Raw genomic sequence first — 21,467 nt, forward strand, 5'->3', positions numbered from 1 at the left:
GAACCAAGATTTTCTAACATTTACCTCTCTAACTAATTAATGAAACCCAAAAAAACGTTTTGGGTGCTTATATATTGGCTTTCAATGGGGCACGTAAGCTGAGGCGACAGGAGAAAAAAATATTTGGCAAATCGAGAGACACGGAGAACACAATCGTCGTTCAGAGAATGACACGTGGCGAGCATCTGGAAGTGGGATCGAGCGGTGATACGCATCGCTGGGAGACCGGTCTGCGACCGCGATCTCGGACCGCCGGTCTTTTAGAACTGGGTTAACGGGATTTTGGCACGTAATATAGTTCGTTCCTTCGAGGCCTGCTGCTGATGCCGCTTCCGCTTGTTGAGAAAGCTTGGCCATAACCATAGCCGGAATAAAAGCAGTCCTGCTTCGTATTCTTCTTGGTCAGTCTCTTCGATCTTGCCTTTCCCGCTTGCCTGCAACAGAAAAGCAGACCACCTTGCCCTAACTTTTCTTTTACGCGGCAGCCAGACTGCATTGGTCTCAACGTGCCTTCGAATCGACAGAAAGTGTAGGTTTTGTGCTCGGCATCTCCACCGGCGGCCTCAGAGAGCAGGCTAGGGAAAGAACAGGAAAGTATCGCCATAGCAATTACACACAGATCTTTTTGTTTCGAAAAGCTACGGTATTCTGCGTTTCAGAGAGCTTCCCTCGTTTTCGAATTGCTGTAGGCGTAACTATTGGCAGAAGCGCACTGTGTAGGAAGCCAAACCCTAATAATTTCTTCTGCATATACGCCAACAGCTGGGGGAAAGACCGTAAAGACAAACTCAGGGTCTCTTCACCCTTTTTTTTTGAAATCTTCTCTGCGCAACCGGCCTTCCCTTTGTTTTCTTAAAGGAAGACCGAGGTTTTCTTGGTAGGTCTGGATGCTTTGAATCTTTATACGGCCAGCATTGCTTTTATGTTTTTTATACGGGTTCAGGCTTTTGATTCTGAAGAGCTGTTTTTCTTTATCCACATAGAGGTCATTTGCAGCCTCAGAAACGGCTATTGTTTTCAGAACGTGCATGGTTTTTCTGTGATCACCTCTGGCATTTGTGAAGGGGGGGTGTGTGTGTGGAAAACATAGATTTTTGCTGTCATCTCTACACCCTGAGTCCTGCAGAGGGTGCTAGCACCTCCGCTTGATCACAAAAACAAGTCTAAGAAAGTGGATGCAACGATCAGGATTTGTTCGGCTTTTCGACATCCAGGACCATGGTAAATATTTCTAATGGAGAGAAGTGAACTTTCCTTCATCCCGGGATGGCTCAAGGGAGCTGCAGGGGGTGGTTTGGCCACACACCATTATCAAGGTATTTCCTTTTTTTTTGATCTTATGTTAAAGTATGCTGATGACCTGCAACGTGCAGCTGCTGTTATTCATTAAACCACTTATGTCAAAAGTATTGCTCATGACTTTTAGATTGCTGCCGTTCTTTGTTTTCAAAACTTGCTTCTTTGGTATTAGCAGCCAGATTGTGTTTTGGCTATGACTTATGTGCAGATGAAGGAGGATTTTCCAGGACCAAAGTGACACAGCAATTGCTTGCAGTTGGCAATCACTTAGACTCTCCTCGAGGATCTTCTTCTTCTGATAGGGTCTTTTCCCCATCCTCTAGGCGAGGCCATATCAACAGTTTACTTGAGAAAGACCAGTTCACCACAGTGCGCGTCCACTCCGGCTTGAATCGGAGCTCCTCTATTCGCAGCCATGACACATCAAATTGGGAGCGAGATGGATATAGTGTATGGAGTGACCGAGAATATGAGCATGAAGGTGATAGGGACTTCCATCCTAAGAAAAAGGAATGGCTTCTTGGGGTTGTCTCAGATGAAAGGGAGAGGGACAGGGAGCGTGGGGAACATGGAATGCTTCGGCTCTCTACTGCAGGATTGTCAGGACCGTATGACACTGACATGCGGTTGCAGTCAAAGGGGCTGTCTCCTAGGTTATCTGCTGACAGTGGATTGCGCAAACTGACTGAGGTTGTCTCAACCATGCCGTCTGCTAGTGGGGGTTTGGCTACTAGCATGCAGAAAGCAGTCTTTGAACGCAACTTTCCTTATCTTGTTGGAGATGACAAACAAAATAGTCTGCTTTTGAGCTCTGGAAGTGCTTCTATTGCTAGCCCACGTCCTCTTTGGCAAGGGTCTTCACAGCCAGATTTGGGTCGAGCTTCCTCACCTGCATTGCCTGGGGGTTTTGCTAACCCCATCTCAACCGTCTCAGCACCTATTAGTGCTTGTGCAGGAGGAATTGATGTTTGGAGCTCAGCTCTTGCAGAATCCCCTATTTCTAATGGTAATGTGCAGGGCAATAGTTTGGCAGTCAATGTTGCCCCCATCACCACCTCTAGCCAGACATCAGCTTCTCCTGTGCCCGGGCCAGCAACAACTGTGACCCCTTTGAATATGGCAGAGGCCTTAACTCAGAATCCACCACGTGTGCAAACACCCCCTCAGGTGGTGGTTTAATATTAGCTTATGTTTTTCACCCATGGTTTCTCTTTTTTTTCTCCAATGCAGCGGTATCTTCTCAAGTTTCTTTATAACAGATGTGATTTTGTATGCAGTTATCTCTTGAGAGCCAAAGGTTGGAGGAGCTTGCCCTGAGGCAGTCTCGTCAGTTGATTCCAATGATTCCTTCTTTGCCTAAGACCATGGTATAGTTTCAAGCCTTATGGGATGTTTGAATTTATTCCAGCCTTTTACTATTAAGAATGTTCATAAGTGAAAGATTTCAATCAACTAAGCTTGCTTAAGGTACTTTTTGAAAAGTCATATCAAAGGTCAATTTTTGTTTATATGGGCTTGTATTTTAGCACATTGTTTAGTGAACTGATTTTAGGTTGTATTGCAAAGAAAAGTGTTTTCTCCCAGTTAGCCACCTTCAGATTTAGATAAGGTTAGAATCATTTGAATCGGATATTGTTTGTAAGGATTGACTCGTGTGCAAGTCTGGCTGGCATCCTCTTCTTGTGGATTCTACAGAAGTGGAGGTTCGATTCTTGTTATGGTGTACAATATGTGGACTGCCAATGATTTATGCATGGTTTACTTCACATGATCTTATCCCTCATAACATTATGATCTTGAGCTTGACTCTTGAGACTCTCCAGTTGAGATTTGATCCTTTGAAACCCAAAGGAAAAGGTAGTCTCTGACTTTTGGTTAAGCAGTTTTCTCTTTGAAGGCTGGGTTCACAGCTGGGTGGACAGTTTGGCTAGGGGACCGGCTGTCCCAAAATGATATGGGTGTCTTTAGTGGGCTATGCCAATTGGTTGATAGGGAGGGGTAAAATATTCTCGTTTGAACATCGTGCCGCACACTCCCCTGGACATTGCACTCAATGTGTGACATGCATTGTAGAAGCATGTCTATGATTAACGCTAAGCAAAAAGCATTAATGCTAATCCTATGTTTAGCAAACACACATTCCAAACATGAATATGTGCAATGATCTTGGATCTTGGCCTAGATCCAATTCATGCATGCCAATCTATGTGCATACAAAAGCTTGCTAGGTCCATAGCTTTGTCATGCTCTCTAGATGCTTGCCATTTGGCCTAGAGCTGGCTCTATCCGGGGATTCTTGCCAACACTTGTGAGATGCTTGAGAGATCTATTTGATTTCTACCTTTCCATGCCCGTTATATACGGATAGGATGGAAAGTCGTGTTCAGATTGGTTTTGCCTTTTTACCTACATAATAATGTCCAAAAAGTCATATTTGGCCTCCAAACTGTGCCCAAAAGGTGTCCCATTTATGGGCACATGTTTTGGGCACTTCTAGGTAGATGTAGGGCCTCAAAATTAGGTCCAAATTGTCCTCTAAATCTGCCCATATACTTGCTAGGAAAGATAATCATGTCTATGAGCATCGGGATTAATGGATCCCCTCCTGCTAAGCTTGGAACACTGGAGTACTCCATACACCTTTACTCCGATTCTATTTCGGTCCAATTGAATTCATATCCTTTGGCTCGATCCCCAAGCTTCAAGTTCTTTGGCTCGGTATTTGGATCTTTTGAATCACATGTAGTCTCATGATTGGGATAGATTTTTTGGAAGTTCCTCGAAAACTATTGGGCTGACCTCTTCAAAATAGGATTTTGAGAGATCTACCTTCTCGAAAACTATCGGGCTGACCTCACCCTCCTCTAAACGGGATTTGGAGAGATCCACCCGCTCGATTTGCAGTTCTGGTTGTGGTTTGGCTTATGGCTCTGGCTTTGGGTGGAGGCATAGTTATAAGTAATCATAGGGTTAAAAGCTTATAAAAGCACTGGGGCTAATTATAAAGCCGAGTGGCCTATATAAGTGAAACCTAGGCTCATAAGTTATTGCGATTGTCTGGTCTGACATTGTTGAGTATGGCCCATCGGGGATGTTAGTAACTACTCCCTAATTTCTTGAGATTCATATTGTAAATTCTCTATTATCCATGGACATGGGTGTTGGACACTACATGCATAGCCATGGAATGTTTATGGTTAAGCTTCCTATGTATGTGTATGCTAGCTGAATCTACGAGATCCTGTTTGTATGCATGGCTTATTTTTATTTGCTTGTATTGTTTTGTTTGCCTGGACAATGCTTGGATTTTATTGCATGAGAAGGTCATGGATTTGGGGATGCCTGGATTGCACCCATGGGTTAGTATGTTGCATAATTTGTCTTCAATTAACTTGTATTGATGGATTTGTACAGGAATAATTGATATTTTGAAGGTAGCCCACTCTTATGTGGGTTTTCTATCTCCATGCATGCATGATAGTTTAGCTAAGTATGGTTGATAAACTTCTTCTCCATGATGAGAAACCCCCATGCATGCAACATGCATGGTCAGAAACCCCCATGCATGTGGCATGCACAGCTAGAAATCCCCATGCATGTGACATGCATGGCCAGAAACCCCCATGCATGCAACATGCATGGCTAGAAACCCTCGTACATGCAACATGCATGGCCAGAAACCTCCATGCATGCAACATGCAAGCTTTTCCAACTACATGCATGCATCATGCAATACTTTATCTTTTCATGTGCCATGCAAGTTTATACTTTTCTTAAAAAGTAAAGCATGCAAGCTCACTTATCTCCAAAAGAATCATGCAAGATTAGTTAACTCAAAAGAAAAGTAAAAGAGTAAGCTTCTTCCCCACTTTTTACTACACGAGTTGCTCCTTTGCTAGTAGCCATTCTTTGTGATCCAAAAGTCTTGCACAAACCTCTCCCTACAATATCTTTTCATGAGCAATAACCTCCACTCCTTGTCTTCATCTAGGCGCTTTCGTCTAGGCTGAATACAACTCTATAAATTCAGATTTCCAGCCTCATTTCACATATTTCTTGGGCTTTGTTTATTTCTCTATCTAGTGCACTTATTATAGAGTATTTTTCCAGCCATAGCATAGTGTTTTTCTCTCTCCAAAACACTAAGAAGCTGGCTGAATTCTGATTTTCAGAATTGAAAGTCTCCATTCAAGCTAGAAGAAGAAGAAGAAGAAGACTATTCCCAAAGATTGAAGCTAGTGTACAGCAAGCATAAAAAGAGAAAAGAAGATAATTGCTGAATATCACTAGAAAAGGTTGTACATGACGTGGAGCAGCACGAGGGAGGTCCCGAAGGTGCTGCCTATCACTGCAAAAGCTGAAACTAGATCTAAGAATGAGGCTAAGCCTAGCCACCTTTATATAGGTGGGAGAGGAGCTGGTTAGCCAGTAGAAAATCAGAGGACTGGCTGACAATGCATAAAAATGCTGAAATGATGCCTAAAAATAGGCAAAAAATATGTAGTGCCTAGATGCATATGCAGGGCTTCATGCCCAGATACAAGCATGAATGTGCATGGGAAAGTCCATCTGGGGATGAAATAATTTCCAACAGTTTTTGCTATATTGGCACTTGTACTTGCTGTATCAAGACTTGTACCAACTGTAATGCCTCTTGTACCAGCCTTTGTACCTGCTGTACCGGTGGTTGGGGCACCCTTTCTACACATTAGATGGCCAGTTTCTTGTGGAGAAGCTGTAGCAGCAATGTGGGTGTAAGGGCAAGAGATTATGTTTATGAGTTCATAAACAAGGATTATGTGATATTTGATATTGGGCTTGAGTAAAAGCCAGATGTACATAAGTGCTTATAGAGGCTGTAGAATTGCTTTCTTGTGTTTGGGCAAGTATCAGATGCCTTGTTGTATAAAATGCACTAGAAGTGTATTTGGATAAATCTGGCCATCTCCATAAAGGAAGATAAGAGGCTTGCAAAGCTTGTACATTTTTTTGGGTGGGTTTTTTTTTTTTTTTTTGGGGGGGGGGGGGGGGGGGGAGGCCTGAGTGTGGTCTTATTAAGCAAAATCTCTGTGACGTGTGTCGCGGAAGCGTGTTCATGATTAACACTAAGCAAAGAAGATTAACATTAATCCTATGTTTAGCAAAGATACAGAAGAGAAGGAGAGATAGACCTAATCGACTATATATTGCTAAAACATGCTATATATACAATGATCTTGTTGATTCATAGCTACGTGTGAATGATCTTGTTGATTCACAACTTCATGATGTATACCAAAGATCCCTGTAGCCCTCTACTTGCAATCGGACAAGAGAAGCGTCATAATCCCGTGATCTCTCTCAGAAGGAAACAAACAATACAAGCCATGAAACCCAAGACAAAGCAACAAACCCTAAGCCTAGTAGGCAAAGCGGAAGAAACATATCTGGGTGCAGGCATACTCGCCACCCAACCATGGCAGTCGTGAGCGAGGCTCACAAACTTGGCCGTCCCCACCGAGCCACGAGCTAGAGCGTCATGCCCTCGTGAGTGCCTTGCCATCGTCCTCATCTGGTGTCCCATACCATTCGGGGTTGTCTCCCAAGGACGATGGCCTCCTGCGCGATGGTGCTCCCGCTCCATGCGGTCCACACTCGTGTGCTCCATTTGTTGGTGTGTGCCCAACTGGTATCCCTCCCCCCAATAAATAGGGAAGGAATGCCTAAAAAGCACATGCTATCAATAGCGGACCAAAAAGCACATGTCCGTCCACAACATATCCATAGTCACCAAAAAACGCGTTTTGGTCTGGCGAAACTTGCGAAACGTTTTGTGACAAAACGTTTCTACAAAACCTTCAAAACCTTTAACAAAACGTTTTGTTCACTTTTAAAATGTCAAATTTTTTGTTTTTTTTTCTCCCAAAAAATGCGTGCTACCGTCGATATCGACGTCGACGTTGACTGCCCTTGATCTGCCTGTTGCGCGCTTCTGTCACCCCCTCACCTTCGCGCGAGTCTATTGCTAGTCTCCACGTTGTTGCACCCAGGCCCCACATGTGCCCACGTTGGAGACTCCCCATGTGCCCATGCTGGAGACCTCAGCACCCCACATGTGCCCCTTGCTGTCGACGACTGCTGCTCCTTGTGCCCTCTAAGCAGTGAGCACTTGCCACTGCTGCCCCTTCTTCTCCTCCTCCTCTTCCCCCTCTTTGCCTGTCATGTGCATGCTTGTCCTTCTCCCATTCCATACTAGCTAATCTGCACTCTGTGCTCCATAAATCTTGGTTCGATCTGGTTCTCATACTCTTTATCTGGCTGCCTCTTCTGGACCAGCATCTGAGAATGTCCATGGCATCTTTCATGCACATGACATCCCCCTCTGCTAAACTTGATGACGAGATTCCAACATGTTCTTGGATGACTATCATCATCCCAATCTTTTCCCGAAGTCCCTCTATCCATCCTTGGCAACCCTTTTCTCTGAAAGCCCGGCCCGGTCTCCAAAACCACTCTGTCTCATAATAAGATCTATGCATCTGTTCTATCTAGTCCACAATCCATTCTTGCCCTGACTCTGAACATTGTCTTGGTCTTCATTCCTGAGAAATGAGTCTGGCACTCTCACATCACCCCTTGGAGGGTAATCCTCCCTTGGGACCGTTGCTCGAGAACCTATCTGGCTCACAAGACTGCCATCCCCTCTGGCTCTGTGGAACACCACCAACAAACCTCCTGGGAGCTCTTCCCGATTTTGTGTTCCTTGCCTTGGGCTTCGTATCCGTGTACTTTCCTGTACCTTGGATTCTGTTTCCAGGAGTTTAGGGCTGAAAGAAGACCCCCAGAGCTTCCGCGTGTTACATTGGTATCAGAGCATCAGGCTTAGCAAAGCTAAACACTGATTCAGTCCCATATGATGGTGTATAGGTCCAAGGTACAGGAAAGTACACGGATACGAAGCCCAAGGCAAGGAACACAGAATCGGGAAGAGTTCCCAGGAGGTTTGTTGGTGGTGTTCCACAAAGCCAGAGGGGAAAACTTGCTAGGAGGTTCTGCTAACTGTAACGCAGACAGAAGAGAGAGTAGAGAGAGATAGTATATTTCATATAGTACAAAAAGGTACTTTTCTACAGCCCTAGGCTGCCTCATACAAAAGGTGATAAACACCCAAAATCTAGTCTCTACTTGGACCCTAAGGACCCATTCCCTAGAGGAATGAATGAATACAATGATGAGCACTTGCACCCTTTTATAGTCCCTTTGGACATCTTGGAGTGCTGGCCGACCAGTAGTCGGCCAGCCGACTGGACACAAAATCCATAAAAGCTGCGCCAATAGGTCTTCTTGCTATGTCATGGTGCGTTCTCAGATGCCTTGCTCTCTGGTACAGCCGACTGGTCCTGTCGGCAGCCGACAGCAGCTTCCATGCTTTCCAATGCCAATCCAAGCCTTGGCTCCAAGTCCAAGCTACTACCTCATTTGCACCTTGTGCTCCAAGTCCTAGCTCTAATCTGTTTTTCTTGGCTGCCCCTTCTGGATTAGCCTCTAAAAATGGTCATGGCTTTTCTTGCACATGACATGCTGCTCCCTTGCACATAGCTCGTCGGGCCTGGAGATGAGAAATCACGGGAACGCCATGAATGCTCTAGGGTACTAAGGTACAGCTCATGTTGGTAGCCAACTGGGGAGAGATGGCGTCCTTAGAACTGCCCATGTCAAAAAGGATTATGAACTGTCGGCCCTTGGCAGAGCCATAAGCTCGGATTAGGCTTTTTTGTGTGGTTGTTGCCTCACCCTCCTGTTTAGCATCAAGTACCACGGATGGCATGGAATGCATAGAAGGTAAGATCTGAACCGCATTGGTGGTAGTAGGCGGGTCTGGAGGAGCGGGGGATACAGCGGCCAGGGGGTGATGTGAGAGTGCCAGACTCAGTTCTCAAGAATGAAGACCAAGACAGTGTTCGAGTCAGGGCAAGAATGGATTGTGGACTAGATGGAACAGATGCATAGATCTTAATCTGAGACAGAGTGGTTTTGGAGACCGGGCCGGGTTTTTAGAGAAAAGGGTTGACAGGGATGGATGTTTGACAGAGGGACTTCGGGAAAAGATTGGGATGATGACAGTCATCCAAGGAAAAGGTTGGAATCCTGTCATTAAGTTTAGCAGAGGGGGATGTCATGTGCATGCTTGCCCATGTACATTCTCAAGTGATGAGATAGCCTTGTGTTTGTAGGCGCAGAGTCCGAATGAAGACTGGACAATCTGGCGAAACCTCGGAACATGCGATGGATCATGGTGTCCCATACCACCATGATACACCCCATACCCGTGCTATGATTGCTACAAAACACTAGTTTGTGGATCTGTCGCGATGTATTAGAAACAATGAATGCCAATGGCTGACCATATGCCACAAATTGAAAGAACTACTCGAAAGAGCGAATCCCAATCGAGACAAGTGACCAAAACACGGTCCAGGGATTAGACAACATGTGTGTGCGCAAAGAAGGCTTCCTTCACCAGCATCCCAGTCGAAGCATCAATCTAAACCCAAAAAATCTTGGAAACCAAACTTTGCTTCCAAAAACTTATGTGCACAGCGCAAGTTCTTGAATAACCATGATTCAATAGTCTTGGTATAAGAATAGGTGGGTATACGTGGAATAGCGTGAATATGTAGCACGAGTTCAGTCTTAGCAACAATGTTTTCAGTCCTAGATTCAATGTGGAAAGTGGAAAAACCAAATTAGGGTTTTCGTTTTATTTTTGCTTGTAGCATAGGTTGCATGTAGGGTAGAATCTGCAAAAGACTTAGCCTAGGTCTAACCTAGGCAGGAAAAGACTTCTTTTTGCTACTCCCTCCACCAAAACCTCACCTCGATGGAGAGCAATGATGCTCGGAAAGGAGAGTTATGGCATGAGTATGAGACTATGTAGAGTCGTTTGGAGACGGGAAGATGAAGAACGATACAAAAGGGAACAGAACGCCAAGCTCAGTATGAACAAATCATTACCAAGTACGAGCAACAACTCATAGAAGAGGATTGTCGACAACGCGAGAAAGAAGCACATCAAGTAAAGTGTCAAGAAGAGGCGTGTCAAGGTCAACTTCTGTACAAGCAAAGATTGGCACAGCTCAAGGAAACATGGGCACAGTTCATGGCAGCATCAAAAAAGGCCAAGGAGGAATCACCTAGGGTTGTGAAGCAACCCATGACCGAGAGTGTTGATGCAACGAAAAGAGAGCTTCTACGACAAGAGTTCTCAAGAGTCGTGATCACAGAAAGAGGTATTCCCGAGGAGGTGCCATTACCCGAGATACACGTGCTAGAGCGAGAACTAGAACCAAAACCAAAGCTAGAGCCAGAAGCCAAACCAAAACCAAAACCACAGATCAAGCAAGTGGATCTTTTCAAATCCTATTTGGAGAAGGATGAGGTCAACCCGATAGTTCCCAAGGAGATGGATCTCTCCAAATCCTATTTGGAGGAGGATGAGGTTGTCTCAACAGTTCAGAGGAGCTTCTAGAAAATCTCTTCGAATCCTATGAGGAGGAGGAAGAGAATACAATCCACATTACCCACACATCAATCCACACCATCCATACATCCATCCACATCAATCCACATTACCCACAATTCAATCCACATCATCTCTACATCCATCCACATCAATCCACATTATCCACTCATCCATTCACATCAATCCACATTACCCACACATCCATCCACATATTCCATACATCCATCCACATCACATGTAATTCAGAAGATCCAGAGACCAAGCCAGAGAACTTGAAGACCAAGTCAGAGAGCTTGGGGATTGAGCCCATGAATATGAGGTGCAATCTTCAATTGGACCGGAACGGAATCGGAGCAAAGATGTATGGATTACCCTAGTGCTCCAAGCTTAGCAGGAAGGGATGTCATGTGCATCCGTTAATCCCAATGCTCACAGACATGTATATTCTCATTAGCAAATATATGGGCAGATTGAGGACGATGGCAGGGCACTCACGAGGGCATCACGCTCTAGCTTGTGGCTCGGTGGGGACGTGAGCCTTGCTCACGACTGTCATGGTTGGGTGGTGAGTATGCCTGCACCCAGTGTTACATGCGGAAGCTTTGAGATGCTTCTTTCAGCCCTAAACACCATCTAGAACATGCTAATGCAAAAACACAAACAGAAGGGAGAGTGGAGAGAGAGAGAGAGTTGGAAATTCAGTATTTCATATGGTACAAAAAGGTACATCTGTCTTGCAGTCCCTGGCTGGCTCCCATGAAAAGGTAAAACACCTAAACAAATCCTAGTTCTATGACCCAGCCAACAAGGGGATGAATGGTCACAACAATGAGCCTTGGTGCCTTTTATAGGCTTGGGAGAGCACCCATGGACTAGCCGACTGCGGGTCGGCCAGGTCCAGGACATAATATTTATTTAAGCTGTAGTCGACAGATCATCCAGGTCATCCAGCACTTGTCCTCCAACAATAAACTCCTTTGTCAATTCAGCTACCTAAGCTCCATAGTGTGGTTCTACTCTTTGTCTTAATCTTGTTGCCTCTTCACGACTAGCTTTGAGGTATGCCTGTGCATGTCTTACACATGACATGCCCCTCTGCTAAACTTGATGACGGGATTCCAATCTGCTTCTTGGATGATTGTCATCATCCCATTCTGTTTCTGGAGTCCCTTTGTCATCCTTTCTACTCTGGTAACCACCTTTTCACTGAATACCCGGCCCGGTCTCCAAATCCACTCTTAACTCTGAAGAAGATCTATGCATCCGTTCCATCCATAGTTGCACCCAATTCGTGCACCGCTGCCACAATTCGATTCGATATGGTACAGTGTGGTACGGTTTAGTGCGATCCGGATCTAACCTTTTTTTCCCTACCCGTTTTTTTCGCCGTTTTTGGACCATTTTGTTCGCCGTTATGACCATTTGGAGAGCCGTTTGTTGGGTGTTTTTTGGGGCTCTTGCTTCACCAACTCCAACCCCTCATCAAAGAGACCAAGTGAGTTTGAGGTTCCACACAAGAGACAAGCCACTCTTGGAGGCTCCATTGGAGCAAATGTGGCCTCTCTCTCTTGGGTCCGAGCAAAGCAACAAGACGCAAATGTGGAGATTGCACACACAGTCATTGAGTGCAATCTCGCATTTCGTGTTCTCAAAACTCCTCAATGGCAAAGGATGGTGAGGGCCATTGCCGAAGTAGGACCATGCCATGGCCCTTGGCATGGTATCACCTACAATGACATGTGCACGAAGGCTTTTGATGAAGAAAAGGAGAGAATCAACAAGACCCTTGAGCCCGTCCGAGTGGGATGGGTAAAGTATGGGTGTTCCATCCTCTTCGATAGATGGACCGATAGAAAGAAGAGGGGCATCCTCAACATTCTAGTATCTTGCTCTCTTGGCACGTACTTCTTGCGGGCCATGGATACCGGAAAGGCGGGAAAGAAAACCTCGGGCGAGTTCATCTATCACCACATTCGACAAGCCATAATCGAGGTGAGAGACAATTTTATTTTTTGAGTTTGAAGCTTGAAAGTTTAGCCTTTGCCTTTTACTCAACTTTCAAGTCTTATTTTTTTTCCTTTTTCATGCATCCATCATCCTTGTAAGTTGGCCCCGAAAATGTGGTTCAAGTGGTTACGGACAATGTGTCCAACTGCCGCAAGATGGGCCGCTTGCTTGAGAAGGAGTTTAAGTCCATAGTATGGACTCCTTGTGCCTCTCACTGCCTTGACTTGCTTATGAAGGACATAGGCAAATTGTCACTTTTTTCAGTCAAAAAGTCAAGGCCCTTACTATCTTCCGCCATCACAGCTGTAACACGCGGAAGCTCTGGGTAGTCTTCTTTCAGCCCTAAACACTCTTGGAAACCTTCTGATGCAAAAACGCACCATCTGATGCAAAAACGCAGGTAGAGAGAGAGAGTAGAGAGAGAGAGAGAGAGAGAAGTGCTGGAAATTCAGTATATACTATGGTAACAAAAGGTACATATCTGCAGCCCTTGGCTGCCTTCTTGAAAAGGTGGTATCACACCCAAAATTCTGCCCTAGACTAGGACCCTACTGATCCAAACCCCTAGTGGGTTGAATGACTAAAACATAGAGCAAGGGGGGCTATTTATAGTCCTTGGACTACATGGGGAACTGGCCGACTGCTGGTCGGCTAGTTACAAGTTCATAAAAATCCATTTAATGCAGCCGACTAGATGTTCTTGATGCGCCTGCTGCCCACACTTTGCTGACGTCAGCCCTGACAGCTCTTCTGGCAGCCAGCATCCTCTTTCTTGTAGCCGACAGCCCTCTGATCCATGCTTTGCTCCAAGTCCTGCTCCATGTCCATCTTCTACTGGTTCATGGTCTTTATCTGTTTGCCTCTTCTGGATCTAGCCCTGAGAATGTCCATGGCATATGTGATGCACATGACATCCCCCTCCGCTAAACTTGATGACGGGAATCCAACCTGCTCTTGGATGACTGTCATCATCCCAATCCTGTCCCGAAGTCCCTCTGTCATCTTCCATCCCTGGCAAACCTTTTTCTCTGAAAATCCGGTCTGTTCTCCAAACCACTCTGTCTCTGATGAAGATCTATGCATCTGGTCTTCCTCTAGTCCACAATCCATTCCTGCCCTGACTTTGAACACCGTCTTGGTCTTCATTCTTGGAACTGAGTCTGGCACTCTCACATCACCCTTGGAGGATCAACCTCCCTTGGGACCGTTACCTGAGAACCTATCTGGCTCACGGAATTGCCATCCCCATCTGGCACTGTGGAACACCACCAACAAACCTCCTCGGAGTTCTTCCCGATCTGTGTTCTCGCCTTGGGCTTCGAATCCGTGTACTTTCCTGTACCTTGGACCTGTACACCATCATCTAGGACTGAATCAGTGTTTAGCTTTGCTGAGCCTGATGCTCTGATACCAATGTAACACGCGGAAGCTCTGGGTAGTCTTCTTTCAGCCCTAAACACTCTTGGAAACCTTCTGATGCAAAAACGCACCATCTGATGCAAAAACGCAGGTAGAGAGAGAGTAGAGAGAGAGAGAGAGAAGTGCTGGAAATTCAGTATATACTATGGTACAAAAAGGTACATATCTGCAGCCCTTGGCTGCCTTCTTGAAAAGGTGGTATCACACCCAAAATTCTGCCCTAGACTAGGACCCTACTGATCCAAACCCCTAGTGGGCTGAATGACAAACATAGAGCAAGGGGGGCTATTTATAGCCCTTGGACTACATGGGGAACTGGCCGACTGCTTTTCGGCCAGTTACAAGTTCATAAAAATCCATTTAATGCAGCCGACTAGATGTTCTTGATGCGCCTGCTGCCCACACTTTGCTGACGTCAGCCGACAGCTCTTCTGGCAGCCAGCATCCTCTTTCTTGTAGCCAACAGCCCTCTGATCCATGCTTTGCTCCAAGTCCTGCTCCATGTCCATCTTCTACTGGTTCATGGTCTTTATCTGTTTGCCTCTTCTCCATGGCATCTGTGATGCACATGACAACAGCGACTTGGAGATGAAGAAGCCATCCTCGACGCGCTTTGCCTACATGTGGCTTCTTCTAGAGCGCCTTTATGATGTCATGCCTAAGCTCCCAGTAACAGTGGTTTCACCAGAGTGGCAGGAATGGATACAAGGTGAGATATCTTCGCGTGTCGATGAGGCAAGAGCCATTCAACGGCTATGCTTGAGAGAGGAGTTCTGGCGCCAGGTCCGCACCCTAGTCATTGCAGTTACTTCCTTGTATAGGGTTTTACGCATGACAGACATGGTGGGGGCTACTATGGGGCTCCTCACTCACTCTATGAGAGAGGCCATTGCTGAGATTACCCGCACCACAGTCCTTGATAAGCTTAATCCAGAGTATATGCTAACAAGGTAAATAATATTCAAGAATAAGTAATAAACTAAAATAGAATGTTGAATCTAAATACTTGTTCTTTCGTTTTTCTCATATAAGATATTCTCCCCTTTATTTTAAAATTCATAGTGATTCCCTTGCGGCTACTCCTCGACGTGATGCTATCTTGGCACTCGTGGAGAAGAGATGGAAGTGGATGAAGAGGCCTATCCATGGCCTTGCTGCTTTGTTGCATCATGCCTACAAAGCACTCTCACTTTTCACTGATCAAGAGCTGCTTTCAGCTAGGGATGCTTTCTTACCGAAAGCATTACTCGATGATGAGAATGGGCAATTTCAGTTTTTACAGGAGCTCATCAACTATAATGATCAGAGGGACCTCGCATTCGCTAATGCAGTACGCTGGAGGAGGGATTCTATGGTGAAGCCTCTCTTTTGATGGGAGTCATTTACTTACCAACAACCTCACCTACAAAGAGTGGCTTTGAGGATTCTAGCGCAGGTAACCACTAACCACTCGGCACCAAGTTACTAAATTATGTGTAGATACTAGAATCCTGAACATTGTTTATTTTTATTGTGGATTAGGATTGCTCTTCAGGTGCATGTGAGAGGAACTGGAGTTCCTACTCACTTATACACACGAAGTTACGCAATCGATCGAGCACGAGACAGTTAGAGCGGCTGGTCTATTGCCGCAATAACTTGTGCATGGTGCGTGCAATGCACGATATGAGTCAAGCTAGACAGGTATATTGTTATGTAACATGTTAGACTTACATAACTTTAAATGTTTTATTATTTAGCCCCTAATCAATTATAAAACTTGTAGATAAACATCGACGAATTCAAGTTGACGGTGGACACTCTTAAAAGTGTCCACAAGGAGCGTAATGTAGAGGAGGAGGCCATATATGCAGAGCTCTACAAAGAGCTAGAGGAGATCGATAGATGAGTCTCTCGCACTCGTCGTGGCTGTCGAGCTAGAGTTGGAGTACAGGTTCGGCCTATTCTTACCTTTGGCTCTTGAGGCTCTGATCGCCCAGCTGCTACCTATGTCAGACGTGGCTCCACGAGTCGGAGCTCTACCATGTAGCAATTAGAGTTGAGGATGCTTCCATTGCGGAGTCTTCTTCGGCAGTTCATGGTGATATTAGGGAGCCCGAATATGATGATGAGGGCAACGTTCTTAGCGATGGGGATTTTGTTGGGATCTCTAAGGTGTCCTCCTCTAGTGAGGATATTGAAGAGCCTAGCGATAGCTTTGAGTCCTGACATAGATGGTGACATAGGCTTTTAGCCAATATAGTCCTCTTTTGCATTTTTGTACTCACATTTTTTTACTTGCCCATGCGGCATGCCGACTTTTGTGGCTTTATATATATTCATGACTCTTTGACATGTCACATGTACTGTTGTACATTTGTCTACTTTCATTTTCTATGGAACTTACAAGTTGCAACATTCTAAATTTTTACGTTTTGGGTAAGTTGTAAGTTGTAAGTTGTAACTTCTCTAAGTTTTGCATTTATATTTATATTTTTATGCATTTTTTAATGGACCGTACCTCCACCGTATTTTTATTTTCAAAATTTAGCGATGTGTTCCGAGACCATATTTGAACGTACCGTACCGAATCGAACTTTTCGTACCTGACAACGATGGTTCCATCTGGTCCCCATTTCGTTCCTGCCTTGTCTCTGAACACTATCTTGGTCTTCATTCCTGAGAAATGAGTTTGGCACTCTCACTCCACCCCTTGGAGGATCATCCTCGCCTGAAAGCCTTTCCCGACTCACATGACTGCCATTCCCTTTGGGCTTTGTGGAACACCACCAACCAACCTCTTGGGAGTTCTTCCCGGTCTTGTGTTCCTTGCCTTGGGCTTCATGCTTGTGCACTTTCCTATACCTTGGACTTGTACACCTTCATATGGGACTGAATCAGTGTTTAGCCTTGCTGAGCCTGATGCTCTGACACCAATGTTACATGCGGAAGCTCTAAGATGCTTCTTTCAGCCCTAAACACCATCTAGAACATGCTGATGCAAAAACACAAACAGAAGGGGGAGTAGAGAGAGAGAGTGAGAGCTGGAAATTCAGAATTTCATATGGTACAAAAAGGTACATCTGTCTTGCCAAGGGCTGCCTCCCATGAAAAGGTAAAACACCTAAACAAATCCTAGTTCTATGACCCAGCCAACAAGGGGATGAATGGTCACAACAATGAGCCTTGGTGCCTTTTATAGGCTTGGGAGAGCACCCATGCATCCAGGTCATCCAGCGCTCGCCGACAGCTCACCATGTCCTCCAACAGTAAACTCCTTTGCCAATTCAGCTACCTAAGCTCCACAGCCTGGTTCTGCTCTTGTCTTAATCTTGTTGCCTCTTCAGGACTAGCTTTGAGGTATGCCTGTGCATGTCTTGCACATGACACCCAGATTTGTTTCTTCCGCTTTGCCTACTAGGGTTAGGGTTTGTTGCTTTGTCTTGCGTTTCATGGCTTGTATTGCAAGTTTTCTTCTCAGAGAGATCGCGGGATTATGACAGTGGTATCAAAGCGACTCTAAGAAGGTGCTGAGTTTTGTGTGTGTGTGGCAAGGTTGACTTTTTCAGCAGGAAGTGATGAGGATAACATGGTATCTTGCAAAAGCGGGAGAAGAGCTTCTTTGGGGCAATAAAGAGGGCCACTTTTACAATCTGCAGAGGGCTGTTTTACAGCCAAGACAGAAGCTCTTTCCAGCCAAGAAGAGGGCTGTTTTTTCAGCCGAGAACATGGGCACGGAGTAGAGACAGAGAAGCAGTATCATGGAGGGCTGAGAATTAAAGCACTAGTCAGCTGCCATAGCCTAGACTAGGTAGCCAAGAAGGGGGCGAGGGCTGCAGCAACACGAACCTGGTGCTTTTCTCTCAAGAAAAAGCGCTTTTTGGCTGCAAATAGAGCGCCTCTCCTAGAGAGAGAGAGAGAGAGAGAGAGAGAGAGAGAGAGAGAGAGAAAGCACATAATTGGGTGTCGGGCACGCATGTGTGAAGGGGCTGATGGCTGCGCTCACTCTCTCTCTAGAATCGCGGCTGATTCTCTCTAAAAATAAAAAATAAAAAATATTTTTTTGGTATTTTTAAAATCTATTTTGGAGGGTTGCTTTTTCTGTGGCTAGAGTCTTTGAAAAGACTGTTTACAGCCCATTTAGGCTATGCTTTATGGGCTGATTTGGCAAAAAACTCACAATTGCAGATTCTCCTGCCCACTACCTTGTCCGAAGGATCCTCCACTTCAAGGTTTCACATACATGCACACCAAATTGCCATGGTTTCCACACTCTGCCTGATTCGAAACACATTTTGACCCTTATTTTGCTTAAACATATGGACCACTGTAACATCTGACGTGGCCAATCCACCATGAGTAATTATGAGACTTATGGTAGTGATCTATGATCTCTTGACTTGCAGAGCCATCATAGTTGGTGCCTGATTCGAAACACATTTTGACCCTTATTTTGCTTAAACATATGGACCACCGAAATATCTGACGTGGCCAATCCACCATGAGTAATTATGAGACTTATGGTAGTGATCTATGATCTCTTGACTTGCAGAGCCATCATAGTTGGTGCCTGATTCGAAACACATTTTGGACCCTTATTTTGCTTAAACATATGGACCACTGTAACATCTGACGTGGCCAATCCACCATGAGCAATTATGAGACTTATGGTAGTGATCTATGATCTCTTGACTTGCAGAGCCATCATAGTTGGTGTGCCTGATTCGAAACACATTTTGACCCTTATTTTGGTTAAACTTATGGACCACCGAAATATCTGACGTGGCCAATCCACCATCCATGTGGGCAAAAGGTCACGAGTGATCTTCAAGGATTGGTTTTGGTGTTGCACCTTGTTAATCTTGGAATTGGGACCATCAGAAGGTGGTGTGATATGTAATGTTTTTTTTTTTTTGGGGTCACACACTTAATTTAACGATCATCGGCAACTTCTAATGAGCAAAGTAGCTTTTATTTCCCCTGAAAAGCAATGTAGCTTATTTTGATTGCATTTCAGAGTGATTTTGAACTAAATTATGCTCTTTTTGTGCAGAGTTTGGTTGATAAAGCTAAATCCAAGACTCCACGTACAGTGGATGGTACAATAGCAACCTCAAAATTGAAGCAGCTGTCAGGTTCCTTGCAGTTGAACTCATCACATAAGTCAATAACACCTGCCCTGAAGCATTCCCAAGGCAAATTGCTTGTTCTGAAGTCCTGCAAAGATGGAGTTACGATTTCTACCACCTCAAAGTTTGATGGAACCAATGTAGCTCAAGGTACTCCTCAAGGAAACACTGTATCAGCTACAAATGTTGCAGGGATGTCTGTTTCTTCCACAGGAGTCCTTGGGCAGCAACGCAAGCAGCCTCATGATCGCAGAGCCTCTTCACTGCTGGGAGCTGCTGTTCCAGATGGGTTGCGGGCAAAGGATTCAACACTCCTGGTAGATGACAGACGGCCTTCTCTTCAAGCTCAAAACAGAAGTGATTTTTTCAATGCACTTCGAAAGAAGGCGGCTAGAAATGGAAGTGATGCCAATATGTCTGGTTCATCACATCAGGCGAGGGATTTGCTGAGCCCAAGAGAGGCTGCAATCGCTAATGAAGTTGCTCCTATTGGTAATGATTCTGAAGCAAAAGAGAATGGTGTAAGTGAGGACTCACATTCCACTCAGTCATCATTGGAGATTCATAGTAATGGGCGTTTTACGCATTCTTCTGGAAGTGGCTTAATTGTGGATAGCCAGGTGAAAGATTTTTCAGTTGTTCAGAGTCAGAAGGATAGTCTACATTCTTTCTTGCCTGGGGACTCTGAGGAGGAGGAAGCTGCCTTCATGCGGTCTCTGGGTTGGGAAGAGAATGCAGAAGGCAGTGAACTGACAGAAGAGGAGATCAATGCTTTCTACCAGGTCTGTGACTGCACTTAGCAGTTTTGGTAGTGCTTGCTTTATCTAAAGCTCTGACATGCCTTTTAATTTATTCTGGTCTTTACAGATGAGAGAGGGAAAACAGCTTCTCAATGGAGGCCATCACAACTTCAGGGCTCTTGGTGTTGATCATTTTGTGGGCAGTGTAGGAAGCATGTCTTCAGGCCGTTCTGATGATACGGAGACAGATGAGGCGCCTTCCTCTCTTCTGCAAAGGGCTTTATCTAGCAACACGCATTGATATGAGAGTTTAACAATACACTAGACTTGTCCGCAGGAAGTTTTGGAAGAGCTGCATGACCCGATTATTATTCGTTAGTAGAAGTAACTCTTCGATCTCAAAGCATTTGAAACTTTTATATATGTTTTTCCTCCAAAAGGGAAAGGTTAGTGCAGGAGAAATGTGAGATTCTTATGGTGATGAATAATTTTTTGGTGTGCACTCTTCCACTGTGCAGAAGCACAAAATGTAAAGTCAAGAACAGATGCAGGCCGGTATCCCTAATTGGTGAACATTGATTTTAGTTCTGGTTTTTGGGTATAGCAAGAAAAGTTTACGTGAACTATCTTTTTTTTATGGGTCTTTAACCTTTTCTTTCCTTAGCTGCGAGTGTGAGAGCTTTTTCTGAACTCCTGCTGGGCCACTTGTGGGCCAATTATTTGTACTGTGGCTTGCTTTGCTGGGGCATAGTGGCTGCATCATTAGGCATCTTTGTCTCATAGATGCCACTTGTGGGCCAATTATTTGTACTGTGGCTTGCTTTGCTGGGGCATAGTGGCTGCATCATTAGGCATCGTTGTCTCATAGATGCCATACCCAGATCCTTGTGGTAGTTATAGGGTCATCAGGTCTCATTATTGGTTGGAGTCGTCCCCTGTTCAAGTGTGTTTTTACCCATGCATTTAGGGCAATGGGAACTTTTTTTGAGGGTCCTTAACCTTAGATGGGAGGGTGAGAACTTTTTTCTGAACTCCTGCTTGTGGGTCAATTGTTTGTACTGTGGCTTGCTTTGCTGGGGTATACTGGCTGCATGATTATGCATCTTCGTCTTGTAGATGCCATGCCCAGATCCGTCTCATTATTGCTTAGAGTCGCCTGTTGAAGTTTTGCCCATATGCACTTCTTCTACTTGAGAGGTATTTTCTTGCGTACATGTTAGTCTTTTTACCTCTTTTTTCCTGTTATGATTCCTTTTGTGTTGTAGGTGTTTGCCTGCTGTCATTTACGTGCTCACTCTTGAGTGTGCAATTGCAGCTCGGCTCAAGCAAGTGGGGGGGATCCTTCTGAATGAAATAAAAAAGTAGTATTTATATAGGTTTAATATTGTCATA

At 45.0% G+C, this 21,467-nt stretch overlaps 1 protein-coding gene across 4 annotated transcripts; it reads left to right on the forward strand.

Moving 5' to 3' along the window:
- Window positions 1-267: 267 nt before the first annotated feature.
- On the forward strand, window positions 268-20,698 carry LOC147641942 (uncharacterized). 4 transcript variants are annotated; one of them, XM_086801383.1, is made up of 6 exons: window positions 279-401; window positions 486-1,316; window positions 1,508-2,469; window positions 2,577-2,666; window positions 19,260-20,117; window positions 20,203-20,698. In XM_086801383.1, exons 2-6 carry the CDS (start codon window positions 1,235-1,237, stop codon window positions 20,374-20,376), a joined length of 2,166 nt encoding a protein of 721 aa, XP_086657509.1. In that variant the 5' UTR covers window positions 279-401; window positions 486-1,234; the 3' UTR covers window positions 20,377-20,698. The 4 variants fall into 4 exon arrangements, with proteins under 4 accessions (XP_086657526.1, XP_086657509.1, XP_086657534.1 ...); XM_086801408.1 differs by having other exon boundaries at window positions 1,508-2,466; XM_086801391.1 differs by having other exon boundaries at window positions 305-877; window positions 984-1,316.
- Window positions 20,699-21,467: the final 769 nt, after the last annotated feature.

This window comes from Cibotium barometz, chromosome 1 (assembly GCF_041138505.1).
Source record: "Cibotium barometz isolate CiBa-2024 chromosome 1, ASM4113850v1, whole genome shotgun sequence".
In the NCBI taxonomy this organism is placed as follows: domain Eukaryota; kingdom Viridiplantae; phylum Streptophyta; class Polypodiopsida; order Cyatheales; family Cibotiaceae; genus Cibotium; species Cibotium barometz.